This window comes from Rana temporaria, chromosome 12 (genome assembly GCF_905171775.1).
Source record: "Rana temporaria chromosome 12, aRanTem1.1, whole genome shotgun sequence".
NCBI classification, from domain to species: domain Eukaryota; kingdom Metazoa; phylum Chordata; class Amphibia; order Anura; family Ranidae; genus Rana; species Rana temporaria.
In genome coordinates this window covers 125,794,365-125,810,169 of record NC_053500.1, presented here as the reverse complement: position 1 = coordinate 125,810,169, position 15,805 = coordinate 125,794,365, and the positions used below count along the sequence as shown (strand labels likewise).

The 15,805-nt window shown below is 44.7% G+C and overlaps 1 protein-coding gene across 1 annotated transcript in view; it reads left to right on the top strand.

Moving 5' to 3' along the window:
* The window catches only part of LOC120918783 (bactericidal permeability-increasing protein-like), a 31,985-nt gene extending 16,462 nt beyond the window's left edge, over positions 1-15,523 (top strand). The window contains exons 8-15 of the mRNA XM_040330573.1: positions 207-383; positions 1,425-1,484; positions 3,271-3,438; positions 4,988-5,055; positions 7,123-7,165; positions 10,446-10,509; positions 10,632-10,708; positions 14,909-15,523. Coding sequence (XP_040186507.1) covers positions 207-383; positions 1,425-1,484; positions 3,271-3,438; positions 4,988-5,055; positions 7,123-7,165; positions 10,446-10,509; positions 10,632-10,708; positions 14,909-14,947 — 696 coding nt within the window. The 3' untranslated portion in view covers positions 14,948-15,523. The remainder of the gene's footprint in view (positions 1-206; positions 384-1,424; positions 1,485-3,270; positions 3,439-4,987; positions 5,056-7,122; positions 7,166-10,445; positions 10,510-10,631; positions 10,709-14,908) is intronic.
* The last annotated feature ends 282 nt before the right edge of the window (positions 15,524-15,805 follow it).

Here is a 15,805-nt window from a genome sequence, read left to right as displayed (position 1 = left end):
GAATGATTGATGCGTCCAAGGCCAGTCTTTTGCATGTAATTGTTCCATGAGCGATTACATTTGAGCCGCTGCAATTAGCTGCAGCTTGCTTTTCCGAGATGGGATTTAAAGTTACACTTTGTAGGGAACATATAAGAATGTACAGTAATTGTCTTTTTGCAGGTGTCTTTGTCACTAACAAACTTGTTCAAAATTTGTATCCACAGGGTGAAGTTTTTGAAATTGCCCACCGTGCCACACCGCCGTTTTCACCACCACCATTGTCTCTACCAGAGGACCACAACCTGATGGTCTACTTTGCTGTCTCAGATTACTTATTCAATACAGCTGGCTATGTCTATCAGTCAGCTGGAAAGCTTGTCTTCAATGTGACTGATGACATGGTAAGAAAGCTCATTATAAAAATACTGTCTGCATTCATCATTTAATAAAGAGCAGTGATGTTGTGTAATAGGCCAGTAAAGTCAGCAAGAGTATTTTATGCGTGAAAAAACATGTTCTGATATCTGGAGAGTGTATTGTTTCATCATGCTTTCCGCAACTACTCAGATCATGGAAAAACATCATGATCTTAAAAGATTACTCATAGCCATTGTTCAATAAGTAAAATAGGCATCCATATTTGTTTAACCCCTTAAAGGGGTTGTAAATGTTCGTTTTTTATTTTCTAAATAGGTTCCTTTAACCACTTAAGGACCGCCTCCTGCACATTTAGGTTGGCAGAATGGCATGGCTGGGCACAGGCACGTACCTGTGCGTTGCCTTTAAAAGCCCAGCCGTGGGTCTGAAGCTCCATGACCACGCCTGCGGGACCGGCGGACGCGATCGGTCACAGGAGCTGAAGAACGGGGAGAGGTGTGTGTAAACACACCTTCCCCGTTCTTCACTGTGGCAGTGACACTGATCATCTGTTCCCTGATATAGGGAATGACGATTAGTGACGTCACGCCTACAGCCACACCACCCTACAGTAAGAATCACTCCCTTAGGGCACACTTAACCCCTTAGCGCCACCTAGTGGTTTACCCCTTCACTGCAATTACTTGAGGGGGAAGGGGGCGAGCAGGAGTGTCAGGACGCCCTCTAACAGCTCCTTTGTCTATCTGCAAAGTAGAGAGTGTCCTGACACTCCTGCTCGCCCCCTCCCCCCTCAAGAGGCTTTCTCCACACCAGGGAGAAAGCCTCGCATTACTGTGTGGAGTTACAGACAGAAGAACAGGAAGTGAGGATTTCTCAGAAGAAATAAGGACATTTAAAAGCAAAATGGAAGGATGAGGTAAGTGAAGGAGGACTGCACTAAGGTAAAGGAAGATATTTAGGGAATTTTATTTTTACCTTTACAACCCCTTTAAAGCTGAATTCCTAGAATTAGATCAATTCTACCCTTGCAGTTGACTCATGGGCTGTTTCTTCATATGCTGTAGGTTCCAAAAGGTTCTCCAATGAGACTGAATACCTCAGCTTTTGGAATATTAATACCACAGGTAAAGTATGATAGCCTAATTTGGGACAAAGTAGAATATTAACTCCTTGTGATGGTAACAAAAATGTGTCATTTATTTGGTTACATATTTGGAACCGTCAGTGGCCTTTTCCGTTAACTTAAAGGGAAGTTCCGGCTGAAATATGACTTTTAAGATAAAAGTACCCCTAGAATACTCATGCCTGGTGCAATGTAACAAAAGTATGCTGTAAACTATGCCCATTTTTCTATCTGTGCAGCATTGTTTTCTTACTTTGCAAAGTTTTGGCACAGAGCGGCTATCTCCAGTGTGGGCATCTGAAGCCACAGTGTCATTCTTCCTGGATTCCGTGCATGCTGGCTACCCAGTATGCACCTGCTGATCTCGCGCATGTGCGGTGAAATTTTGGTCAGCTTGGCATGGCACAGCCATGCCAAGCTGACTAAGATTTTCCATAGATGCCAATGTTAAATGTTACTGGAGCCGTGCAATGGCAAGCTTGCCAAGAATTTCCATAGATGCCATGCCAAGCTGACCAAGATCACCCAGGAGCCAATGCAAAATCGAAAATTACCACCCGTAGAGAAGAAAGTGAAATTAGATATAGGTATAAATCAGGTAAGTGAACAGAAAAAAAAATGCCAATTAATTTTAAGGATGCACATTAGTGCTGCATGGTGAGTGAAAAATATGGGTTCACAGTTGCACCTGCGTCCATTATGCCATTCTACTAATCAGAGCTACGTTGTAACTCTTAGGCCCCTTTCACATGAGCAGTCCAATCGGGCCCGCCTGTCTGTTTTTCAGGCGGACCCGATCGGACCCTCTATTTTCCTCTATGGATCGGCGGATGTAAACAGACTTGTGTCCATTTACATCTGCTAACCTCAAATCTGATCTGGCAAACCAAACAGAAGAGGATCTGTTCCCACTGATCTGCCCGGATCGGGACAGTCAGTTATAAACGAACAGCTGGTCCATTTACATCCGATTGCAAATACAGCAGAAGGGGCTGTGTTTGTGTCTACTCTGCATAAGCGAAGCGGACACGAACCTGTCATCGCTCCAATCAGCTCAGTAGGTGATCATCGGACAGATCTCCAGGTGAGAAAAACAGATCTGGCCCATGTGAAAGGAGCATCATAGTCTATTCTCCTGCAGAGATTTGGCAACTAATCGTAAGGGGGGTTGCAGTATTATTCCAAAGGCACATGGGAACCTTACATAGCACGCTCAACTGTGCTGCTCCCTAGTGGCATGAACAGCCTTGTCTCTCTGCTTAGTACCTTCTTCAAATTCAGACAGGGGGCATGGGGTTAAAGTAGAACTATGGTCCACCATAAACGTTTATTTAAAAGTGTATCTGCACTTACAATTGTCTCTTGATCCCCCTGCAAAGTTCCCCAGATACTTGTTGATCTTGCCAGTGCAAGTACACCTCATGTAGATTCATTTGATGGTGTGGCAACAATGCTACACTGCTCCTGAGCTCAGAGCAGAGTTGTCACTCTTATGTAGGCTGTGCCTGCTTGCACAGTGAGATGAAAAACATGTTTCACAAGCCTGTAGCGTGTCAGTAAATACCTGACCACACCCAGACCTGCCCTTTATCAGACAGGAAGTGATTGTTCCAACAGAGCCTATGATAGCTCTAAAGTTTTGGCAATAGACACTTTAAAACAACTGCAGTTTCTTATATCTCTCAGGGTCTCCATTTCTGAAATCTCTGCATTTTCTTGCATAATTATACTAAAAAAGACAATGTAAACACTCACGAAGATAATTTTTATGTTTTGTTTTTTTCCAGTTGGAAAAGATGTATCCAGATATGCTTATGAAGCTAGTAATTACATCACACTCTGCTCCATCTCTGAATATCAACCCAGGAAATGTGAGCATGGCGCCATTGGTGGACATCCAGGCCTATGCAATACTTCCAAACTCATCCCTGGCTCCGCTCTTCCTTTTAAACCTGGTCAGTAATAGGGATGAGCTTCGAGTCAAACTCATGTTCGACTCGAACATTGCCTGTTCGCCGAACAGCGAACAATTTGGGGTGTTCGCAGCAAATTCGAAAAGCCGCAGAACACCCTGGAAAAGTCTATGGGAGAAATCTAAAGTGCTAACTTTAAAGGCTTATATGCAAGTTATTGTCATAAAAAGTGTTTGGGGACCAGGGTCCTGCCCCCTGCCTATGGGCTAGATTCAGAAAGCCCGCCGTAAGTTTGTGCGGGCGTAGCGTATCTCGGATACGCTACGCCGCCGTAACTTAGTGGGGCTGGATTCACAAAGAACCTGCGCCCTAAGTTACGGCGGCGTAGCGTACATCTGCCGGCGTAAGCGCGCCAAATTCAAATTCTGAAGAGGTGGGTATGTTTTATGCAAATAAAACATGACCCCACGTAAATGACGTTTCTCACGAACGGCGCATGCACCGTCCATGAACGTATTCCAGTGCGCATGCTCCTAATCACGTCGCAAATAGTCAATGCTTTCGACGTGGACGTAATTTACGCAAAAGCCCTATTCGGGAATGACTTACGCAAACGACGTAAACGGCTCAAAATTCGACGCTGGCCCGACGTCCATACTTAACATTGGTTGCTCCTCATATAGCAGGAGCAACGATACGCCGGAAAAAGCCTTACGCAAACGACGTAAAAAATTCCGCCGGGCGCACGTACGTTTCAGAATCGGCGTATCCAGCTCATTTGCATATTCTACGCTGAAATTGACGGAAGCGCCACCTAGCGGCCAGCGTAAATATGCAACTAAGATACGATGGCGTAAGAGACTTACGCCAGTCGGATCTTAGCCTAATTTCGGCGTATCTTGCTTTCTGAATACAGAAAGAATATACGCCGGCGCAGCTTTGAATTTACGCGGCGTATCAATAGATACGCCAACGTAAGTTCTTGCTGAATCTAGCGATATGTGTACATGGACACAGAATAACAGAGAGGCATTTTTAAGCTGTAAAAAAAAAAAATGTCTGACCCCGGAAAAAGCAACTGTAAAAACGCCCTGTGTGCATGAGGTCTTACAAAGAAAAAACACTTTGGATAGACTTTTAACTGTCTTGACTGAGTGTATTTTTTACATGTTACTTTACCAGAAAGGAAACCTGCACTGAAAGGAATGTCTTATGTTAATTGAGTGGGCACCAAGCCATGTAATTAAAGTCATTAAGGAAATGTTCTGAGACAAATACATTACTGACATTGCTAATCATTCTTTCTGAAAATGCAAGTTGACTGACTGATGCTAATGTTGATCCAATGGCTTGCTGACGTGAAATAAAAAGATATTGACGATCGATATCATCATTGAGCGTCACTGGTTGCGTTCTTGTTCCCGATTGGCAACAAAATTTAATAAAAAACAAAAAGACCCAGGCATGAGCATTTCCAGGAAGACGTCAGCAATGGCAGCCGCCATATTAGCACAGGTTTCTTTACATTACCTAATCATTCATTTGCTAATACTGTAACTTGTTTGCTGACATGTGTCAATCTCATTCACAGAAAACTGATGTGTTTGCAAATGTTGCAGTCAATTCCAGCAGGATTGTGGGAAACCTGAAACTTAGCAGGTAAATAGTAAATATATTAGGGCTGTGGAAATTAACTATTAATTCCTTGATTAATCGTAAATGTTTTGATCGATCAAAATTCTTTTGATCGCCACTCACCTCTCTGCCGGCTTCCGGGTCTTCGGGGAGTTCAGTCAGAGATCCGGTGACGTCACGGACACCAGCAGGGCTTGCCGTGTCCATCTGAAGGGCTCCTTTGCTGTGCCTTCATATCTGCATGCCGGTGGGAGCTTACTATCTGCCACACGCAAGGGCTGTTACACTTCCCTCTATCAACCTGGGATTCCACAACCATCCACTTCGAGTATTACCTACTTGAAGACTATAAAAGTTTTAATGCTATTCCCATCGAGCGCTGCCTTTGTGTGTTTTTTTTTTTCTTTTTTCCAGTGGTTGGTACAGGGGCGTAACTAGAAATCACAGGGCCCCATAGCAAAATGTTGTATGGGCCCCCCCCCCTCCAAAAAAAAAATGAACGAACGCCATTGAACAACACATTACTACACTCATGTGGCACAGTACCCAAGCAACAGCTTATATTAATTTTGAACAGCAAAACAAAAATTTTAATAACCATATAATAAATAAAAAAATAAAAAAATAGTTTGGGTGCAACGTCCACGACTGCACAATTGACAGTTAAAGCGACGCAGTGCCGAATCGCAAAACGTGCTCTGGTCAGGAAGGGGGGGGGGGGAGATTCTTCTGGGGCTGAAGTGGTTAAAATGACTAGGCTAGCATACTTCAGTAAATCCTGACAAATACCGTACATATGATTCACATAGTGGGAATGACACAGTATTTGAAATCTTCAATACGTTTGTAGAGAGATAAATGTATGACGTTTACCATTGCCACTATTGCTATTACTGCTGATTTTTAATTTTTTTTGGCCATTTTTTCTACAAGGACAAAAATAAAATTCTCACTCGAATACAGGGTTTTTCTCCCCCCACAGGACACCTTACAGATACATCAAACTGGCAATGTTAGCAATCTAATCACAAACCTGTAATTCTATGAACAACAATTTCTTATTGTGAACAGTATTGCAGCTTTTATGTTTATTTAGGTCAACTGAAGATCAGTAAGGGCTCTCCAAAGTACACTGAGTCACCTACCTTAGCAGCCTCAGCTTTAAGTTGGTGTGCGGTCACAGCAGGGCAGGCACTGGCAGTCAGAGGAGCCGAGGAGAGCCGTGCGGCGGCCGAATTGTAATTCCCGCTGTGGAGACTGCGGGACGTCACACGTCCCGCGTCCCGCCATTGGCGCTGCAGACTCCAGAAGGCGGGGCAGCATCCGAGCACATTTTTAGCCCCGAGCGTCTGGGAGTCAGGACCATCTGATGCCGAAAGTGGCCGAAAGTGGCAGAGTGCCGCCAGCGCCGAGTACGGCACTCGGCCGTACTCGGTAACACTTTGCGCTGACGGCACTCGGCCGTACTCGGCAACCTTCAGCATCAGATGGTCCTGACTCCCAGACGCTCGGGGCTAACAATGTACTTGGATGCGGCAAACACTCGGGGCTTTTTCTTCATCCTCACCGGGCCCCACTCGACTGCGGGCCCCATAGCGCCCGCGTGGGTCGCTATGGCGGTAGTTCCGCCACTGGGTTGGTAGCTGCACTGGGAATCAGCTTGCAAGGAGATCAGCTAAAAGTAGTTGGATCTGTATGTGCGTTATAATTAATCGAAATTAGTTGATTAATCGATTAAAAAAAAATTGATTACTCAAACACAAAGATTTTAATCAGTAACAGCCCTAAAATATATATATATTTTTAGAAAATGTTATATATTTGATATATTTAGAAATACATGCACCCCCCCGCTTCTCAATTCGCGGCAGCCCCCCGCTTCTCAATTTGAGCGGGCAGCATCCCCCCCCCCGCTTCTCTGCTCATGATTCCTGATGGCGGCCCTGTATGGGAGACTGAATAATCTATATCTATAATGCAGAAAACAAGTATGTACTGTATATAGGGTAATGTGAATGTTTTCTTATAATAGACAAGGAGACATTATTTATAAAGCATCAAGATCTCGCTGTTTTTTGTTTTTTAATTTAGGGTAGACATTGAGCTGAAACATTCTGATGTCGGACCATTCTCGGTGAGTATGAATTGAGGAGATCGTATAATTTGGGTCAATAAATTGGTATATTGGTAGAACCTGATAAAGCTCTTCTCACCAGTTAGGGTAGTCATTTTTACCAGAAAATGGTTATGTGAAGGTACATGCAATGCTTGCCAAACCATCTTTGGATGAACAAGCAGTACTTGTTGTTCTATTTCTATATTGAGCTGACACTTTGGACCGCATGGTCTTAAATATTACAACATTTGCAAACGGCTTGTTGAAACCTATGTGCTATCCACATTTCTACTGGCACATCCCTATGATAAACTGTCTTACTGGCCAATAGAGGTTGAAGAAAAAAAAGATTATGACACCAGTTATTCAGACTCCAAAGTAATGTATTTCATCATTTCAAATCCAGAACAACAATCCAGTGCATTTTGGGAGCTGAAACGTTGCTTCTTGTTCCTAGCTAGGCTTCAGAAGACGGTTTGGATGAGCCCTTTTCATCTGAACCAGCTTCTGAAGCCAACTTAACCACTTAAGACCCGGACCTTTAGGCAGCTAAAGGACCTGGCCAGTTTTTGCGATTCGGCACTACGTCGCTTTAACAGACAATTGCGCGGTCGTGCGACGTGGCTCCCAAACAAAATTGGCGTCCTTTTTTCCCCACAAATAGAGCTTTCTTTTGGTGGTATTTGATCACCTCTGCGGTTTTTATTTTTTGCGCTATAAACAAAAATAGAGCGACAATTTTGAAAAAAATGCAATATTTTTTACTTTTTGCTATAAAAATATCCCCCGAAAATATATATATATAAAAAAAAAATGTCCTCAGTTTAGGCTGATACGTATTCTTCTACCTATTTTTAAGCGTTTATCGATTGGTTTGCGCAAAATTTATAGCGTTTACAAAATAGGGGATAGTTTTATTGCATTTTTATAATTTTTTTTTTTACTACTAATGGCGGCGATCAGCGATTTTATTTGTGACTGCGACATTATGGCGGACACTTCGGACAATTTTGACACATTTTTGGGACCATTGTCATTTTCACAGCAAAAAATGCATTAAAAATGCACTGATTACTGTGAAAATGACAATTGCAGTTTGGGAGTTAACCACAAGGGGGCGCTGAAGGGGTTAAGTGTGACCTCATTTGTGTTTCTAACTGTAGGGGGGTGTGGCTGTAGGTGTGACGTCATTGATTGTGTTTCCCTATAAAAGGAATCACACGATCAATGACGGCGCCACAGTAAAGAACGGGGAAGCTGTGTTTACACACAGCTCTCCCCGTTCTTCAGCTCCGGGGACCGATCGCGGGACTCCAGTGGCGATCGGGTCCGCGGGTCCCGTGGTCACGGTGCTTTGGACCGGGTCGCGGGCGCGCGTACTTGTACTTGCTTGTGCCCAGCCGTGCCATTCTGCCGACGTATATGTGCAGGAGGCGGTCCTTAAGTGGTTAAAGAAGGGAGCAACTTAACTCCAGATTTCACTAAACCTCTTATGCCGCGTACACACTATCGTAAATTCCAACAAGAAAACCGTGGATTTTTTTTCCGACAGAATGTTGGCTCAAACTTGTGTTGCATACACACGGTCACACAAAATTCCAAACGCCAAGACGTACAACACTACAACGAGCTGAGAAAAAAGAGGGTTCAAAGATTCCGAGCATGCGTCAATGGATTCCAAGCATGCATGTTTTTTTGCACGTTGGAATTGCATACAGACAAACTTTTCTTGTCGGAAAAATTGAGAACCAGCTCTCAAAGTTTTGCTGTCGGAAATTTCGACAGAAAAAGTCCAATGGGGCCTACACACGGTCGGAATTTCCAACCAAAAGCTCACATCAAACTTTTCTTGTCGGAATTTCCGATCGTGTGTACGCGGCATTAGAGTCATGTGTTTTATGTCCTGATGAAGAGGGAGATTTTTAGCCCCTGAAACACCATACTTTGTTGCCCTGCTTTTGAAACAAATATTTGATTGATGCATTGCACTTGTTTCCTTTAGGCCCTGTACACACGCTCGAACATGTCCGATAAAAACGGTCCGTGGACCGTTTTCATCGGACATGTCTGCTAGGAGATTTTGGTCTGATGGTTGTACACACCATCAAACCAAAATCCCTGTGGACAGACAGCGCGGTGACGTTGACCGTAAGGGTACAGGAGGACAAATTCTTAAGCAAAGTCCTTCAGTAGCAGCCTTGGGTAGTTCTCGAGGAAAAGGGGAAAGTCAACTTGTCTGAGACTTGTCCAAAACTTGTAAGAGCAGTCATAGTCCTTGCAGCAACCTCTGGTGTCTAACCTTCAAAGCACAATCACTCCTTAAACAAAAGGTCCAACTCACAATGTCCTGAGACAGCTCCCCCACCAGTATCCCTGGGACACTCTTTCCTTCTCCAGCCCAGCTTTCTAAGTTAGGCCCCTTTCACACTGGGGCGGGAGGTGCGATGACGGTAAATCGCCGCTATTTTTAGCGGCACTTAACTGCTAATTTCACGGCCAAGAAAGGGTTAAACCACCCACATTGCCGGCGGAATAGCCATGGTGTCCAATTGATTTCAATGGGCAGGAGCGGTGAAGGAGCAGTAAACACACCGCTCCTTCACCGCTCCAAAGATTCGGCTAGCGGGACTTGTTTTACAGTCCTGCTAGCACACCACTCCAGTGTGAAAGCCCTCTGGGCTTTCACACTGGAGACACAGCAGCGGCTGTTTAGGGTCGGTTTGCAGGAGCTATTTTTAGCACAATAGCGCCTGCAAACCGCTCCAGTGTGAAAGGGGTCTTAGTGTGCTCCAGCAGATTTGTTTCAGGCCCTCGGGCCAGGCAAATGTTGAGTCCTAACAGCAGCAGCTCTTCAGTAACACATGCTGCCTCCCAGTAGAAGAAGAGACTTCTGAACAGACCCTCCAAAACCTTTATCTTCTCCCCAGTCATACCTTCGGGGGGCCCCTTCCCAGTGATTGGTTGAGGTCACATAAATATTCATAACTCAGTGGCTGACCCTCCTCCTACTCTATCTCTGGAAGCTTCTTCCAGAGGCAGCCAGGAGCAATCAATCACCAGGCTTAGGGATAGACCTGAACAGATCTTAAAAATGAATTGCTCCTTAACTGAATACAGAAGAGCCAGAAATTAAATTTAACAAAGTTTAGAGCAAGGGTGCTACTCCTGTCAAAAGATTTAATTTTTTTTAAGAATAGGGATCAGGGCCCCATGTTAAACACTATGAGTGTTGGGTTCACCACTCCAAAGATTAATGTACAAATAATAACACATCTGTGTCTGAAAAATTATATTTCAGGTGGGGCTTATACAGACTGCTGTGAATTTTTACCTCTCAAGCACCCTTCTTCCTAAAGTCAATGGTATGTACCAGAACATTACATATCAATGGAATATTTCTTTGTGTTGGAAATGCTACTGTGCACTTTTATTTTTTTCCCTGGAAATATTGGATGATAACCTTTTTTTTTTCCTGTTCATTTAGAAAAACTTAATGAGGGCATTCCCTTACCTTTACTGGACCATGTGCAGCTTGAAAACATTATTCTGAAGCAATATGAAGTAAGTCAATAGAATCGTACTACTTGGAGTATACATGACTCAAGTGTTTATAATTTTATAACTTTATAACTACTTTTGTAGTTTAGAAAGTCAATGTTGATTGAAAGTATATAGATTTTATTTTATTCTGTCAGTTTATGTTTTTAATCCACAGCATCATGTATTGACTGAAGGTTGAAATTTTGTATGATTTTGCAGGCTGTAAGGCCATCAGGTTGAAGTCAATGGCCCAGATTCAAGAAGCTATTGCGCCCGCGCAACCATAGGTTGCGCGGCGCAATAGCTGTTTTGCTCCTGCGTAGCGAATGCCCCTGATTCAGGAACATCGCTACGCGGACTGCAGCCTAGGATATGACAGACATAAGCCTCCTTATGCCTTCATATCTCAGGCTGCATTCTTGCGTTGGCCGCTAGGGGGCGCGGCCATTGTGATCGGCGTATAGTATGCAAATTGCATACTACCACCGATTCACAAAAGTTGCGCGGGCCCTGCGAACGCAAGGTACGGAGTTTCCGTACGGCGACTTTAGCGCAAGGCTGCTTCTGCTAATAGTAGGAGCAGCCAATGCTAAAGTATAGCCGCCCTTCCCGCTCGTGAAATTTAAATTTCACGTCGTTTACGTAAGTGATTCGTGAATGGCGCTGGACGCCATTCACGTTCACTTAGAAGCAAATGACGTCCTTGCGACGTCATTTGCCGCAATGCACGTCGGGAAAGTTTCCCGACGGAGCATGCGCTGTTCGCTCGGCACGGGAGCGCGCCTAATTTAAATGATTCCCGCCCCCGGCGGGATCATTTACATTAGGCGCCCTTACGCCGGGCTCATTAGCATAGCGCCCGCGCAATTTACGGAGCTACTGCTCCGTGAATCGCGGGCAAATCGAAATATTTGCGTGGGCGCAGAGCAAAAATCGTTGCCCTTTGCCCACGCAAATATTGCGCGGATCTACCTGAATCTGGGCCAATAACTACTATGCGATTTATCACATACACTGCACAACAGTGTAGTCATTTGTCTTAAAGTGTAAGTTCTAGAATAAATATGACATGTCAACACAGTGTAGTACTATGGACATCAAATGTTTAGGCTGTGCCTTGTCCTACTAATCCTGGAAAATTATATTATGCAAGTGGAAAAACCATAGCATGGGGGGTATACTCAGTTTCAAAGCTAGGGGATTTAACCCTTATATCAAATGTCCCTCCTGCTGAGGTATTAAATTATACAATATATGGTACTGTTGTCATTTATAACCACCACTGTCAGAGGGGAAGCCACAAGGGAACCAACGCCTCTCAAAAGCAGGTTAAAAATTGTTAAAAGAAAGCCATAAGAAGTCCCGTTTGCAGTTTGTGAGAAGTCATGTGGGGGATACAGCAAACATGAGGAAGAAGACGCTCTGGTCAGATGAGACCAAAATTGAACTTTTTGGTCTAAAAGCAAAACGCTATGTGTGGCGGAAAACTAACACTGCACATCACCCTCAGGGCCGATCCACCCTATAGGCTCACTATGCAAGCCGCTTAGGGCCTTGCAAAGCTGCGGAGGGCCCCCCAAATTACTAGAGGCCCTGCCTGGTGAGAAGTCATTTTCGGCCCCTCACCCAGCTTCTCAACTTGCTGGCTGCATGGGAGAAGAGGTAAGAAGTCAGCACTCCCTGCTCCTCCACTGTCTGCAGTGCCCCCCTTTAATGTGACATGTCATTTTTGGCAGCCCCTCCCCCTCGCTTCTCAACTTTAATGTGACATGTCATTTTGCTTAGGGCCCCAGGGAGGTCGGGATTGGCACTGATCACCCTGAACACACCATCCACAGCGTGAAACATGGTGGTGGCAGCATGTTGTGAGGATGCTTTTTTCAGAAGGGACATGAAAGCTGGTCAGAGTTAATGAAAGATGGATGGGGTAAAATACAGGGCAATCATAGAAGAAAAGTCTGCAAAAGACTTGAGACTGGAGCGGAAGTTCACTTTCCAGCAGGATAACGACCCTAAACATACAGCCAGAGCTACAATGGAATGGTTTAGATCAAAGCATATTAGAATGTCCCAGTCAAAGTCCAGACCTAAATCCGCTTGAGAATCTGTGGCAAGACTTTTAAATTGCTGATCACAGAAGCTCTCCATCCAATCTGAAAGAGCTTGAGATATTTTGCAAAGAAGAATGAGCAAAAATGTCCCTCTCTAGATGTACAAAGCTGGTAGAGACATCCCCAAAAAGACTTGCAGCTGTAATTGCAGTGAAAGGTTGTTAAACAAAGTATTGACTCAGGGGGGCGCTATACAAATGCACCCCACACTTTTCACATATTTATTTGTAAAAAAAAAAATGAAAACCATTTATAATTTTCCTTCCACTTCACAATTATGTGCCACTTTGTTGGTCTGTCAGATAAAATCCCAATAAAATACATTTACCTTTTTGGTTGTAAAATTTCAAGGGGTATGAATACTTTTTCAGGGCACTGTAAGACGTGTGGGGTGGCAACATTTAAAAGGTGGGTTATTTTAACACCTTTCCACTTAGGCCACGTACACACAATCGGTCAAAACCGATGAAAACGGACTGGAGGACCTTTTCATCGGTCCAAACCGATCGTGTGTGGGCCCCATCGGTCAGTTAACCTTTGGGTCAAACAATTTAGAACTTGCTTTAAAATTGAACCGATGGACTGATAACCGATAGGTCAAAACCGATCAGTAGTATGGAAAACCATCGGTCAAAAACCCGCGCATGCTCAGAATCAAGTCGACACATGCTTGGAAGCATTTTTTACGTCACCGCGTTCTGACACGATCGGCTTTTAACCTATGGTGTGTAGGCACATCAGTCCATCAGTCAGCTTCATCGGTTAACCCATGAGAACGGTTCTTCGGACCGTTCTCATCGGATGGACTGATCGTGTGTACGCGGCCTTACTTTTAAACTGAACTCCAGCCAAAAACAACTTTTGGACAATTGTCTGGCTGTTGGCTCTGATGTCAGATGGATCAGACTCCGATTTTCTCGCACTGACAGGGAGGAGGACGGGGATGCGCAAGGCAGAGCCGTACCTCATGCAAGTAACGGAACAATTGGTGAAGAAATACCCCAAGGGACAGCTAAACTCTCCTGGTGGTCCTGACCGGCTTTCCTCTGTCCTAGGCCCAAAAAAAACCTCATGGGTGGCTATAGCAGTAGTTTAGCCACTTGACTCCATGGTCCCTCCTACAGTGCATTCGTTTTTACTAAAGAAAACACATGACACAGGGGCAGAGCTTACACAATAGTTTGCCATCATTCACATGTACCTAGGGCCGCGTAATTCCTAAATACAGCCCTGTGCATCATGTTAATTTTTTTTCACCCTGAAACAAATGGTGGCTAATAGCTGGATTCAGGTACATTGCCGCATCTTTGCGGCGGCGTAGCGTATCGTATTTACACTACGCCGCCGTAAGTTAGCTAGGCAAGTACTGTATTCACAAAGTACTTGACTGCTAAGTTACGGCGGCGTAGCGTGAATAGGCCGGCGTAAGCGCGCCGAATTCAAATGAGGATGTGGGGGGCGTGTTTTATGTAGATTTACTGTGACCCGACGTGATTGACGTTTTTTTACGAACGGCGCATGCGCCGTCCGTGTACATATCCCAGTGTGCATTGCGGCAAAGTACGCCGCAAGGACGTATTGGTTTCAACGTGGACGTAAATTACGTCCAGCCCTATTCACGTACGACTTACGCAAACGACGTAAAATTTTCCAATTTTGACGCGGGAACGACGGCCATACTTAACATTGGCTACGCCACCTAGGGGGCATGTTTATCTTTAGGCGGCGTATCTCTTACGGAAACGGCGTATCTTTACTGCGACGGGCGGACGTACGTTCGTAAATAGGCGTATCTAGTCATTTACATATTCTACGCCAAACGCAATGGAAGCGCCACCTAGCGGCCAGCCTAAATATTGCACCCTAAGATACGACGGCGCAAGCCGTCGTATCTTAGATAGGTTTAAGTGTATCTCAGTTTGAGAATACACTTAAACTTAGGTCAGCGCAGATTCCGAGTTAGGTCGGCGTATCTACTGATACGCCGGCCTAACTCTATCTGAATCCAGCTATAAGTACCAAGACTGCACTGAAAACACACCCATGTACTGTATACAATATCCTGTCCATTCACTTTAACACATGACTGCATTTTTTTTTTCTTTTTCAGCACTACCTCCTGTTGGGAGCTGATGTTCACTATGGATGAATGATGGGTAACAACGGCGACTATCTGTCTGAACCGGTTTATACAGATAGTGTTATCAATGAGTCAGTCCATCTATTTTTCTTCTATGGTTTTATTGCTGCAATACAAGACTGCTACATCTCATAACCGAATTACCATGTGTGCCATTATACTACTTGTGTTCATTTCTTAAAGGCGTCAACGCAGAGAGATGGAGATCAAACATAAAAACACTGAAGAAATCAAAGATCCCTGGTGGGGGCACATTTTAATGCTGGTGTGCCCAAATGAAAGTGGGTGTGGTCGGTGATAAGGCAGTAAAATAAATCATACATCTCCAGTAACATTCCCTCTTACATTGCTGGTCATGCCCCCCCCCCCCATTGTAGGGCCCCATTACACTGCTCCCTATTATAGGTCTGTTCATCATTATAGTATAAGTTTGTACGACCAGTACCACCAATATGTCCCTCAGTGTCATCATAATGTGCCACCATGTCACCTCAGGGCCATCTTTATGCCACCCTGTCACGTCAGTGCTACCATTATGCCCCTCCCAGTTCCACCATTATGTCCCCCCCAGTGAAACCATGTCCCGCATCAGAAGTTCAAAAGTGCCACCATGTCACCCCAGGGCCATCTTTATGCCACCCTATCACGTCAGTGCTGCCATTTTGCCCCTCCCAGTGCCACCATTATGTCCCCCCAGTGAAACCATGTCCCTCATCAGAAGTGCCACCATGTCACCCCAGGGCCATCTTTATGCTACCCTGTCACGTCAGTGCTACCATTGTGCCACCATTCCCCCCCCCCCCCCAGTGAAACCATGTCCCCATTAGAAGTTCAGAAGTGCATTCCTTTCCCCACATCACTATGGTG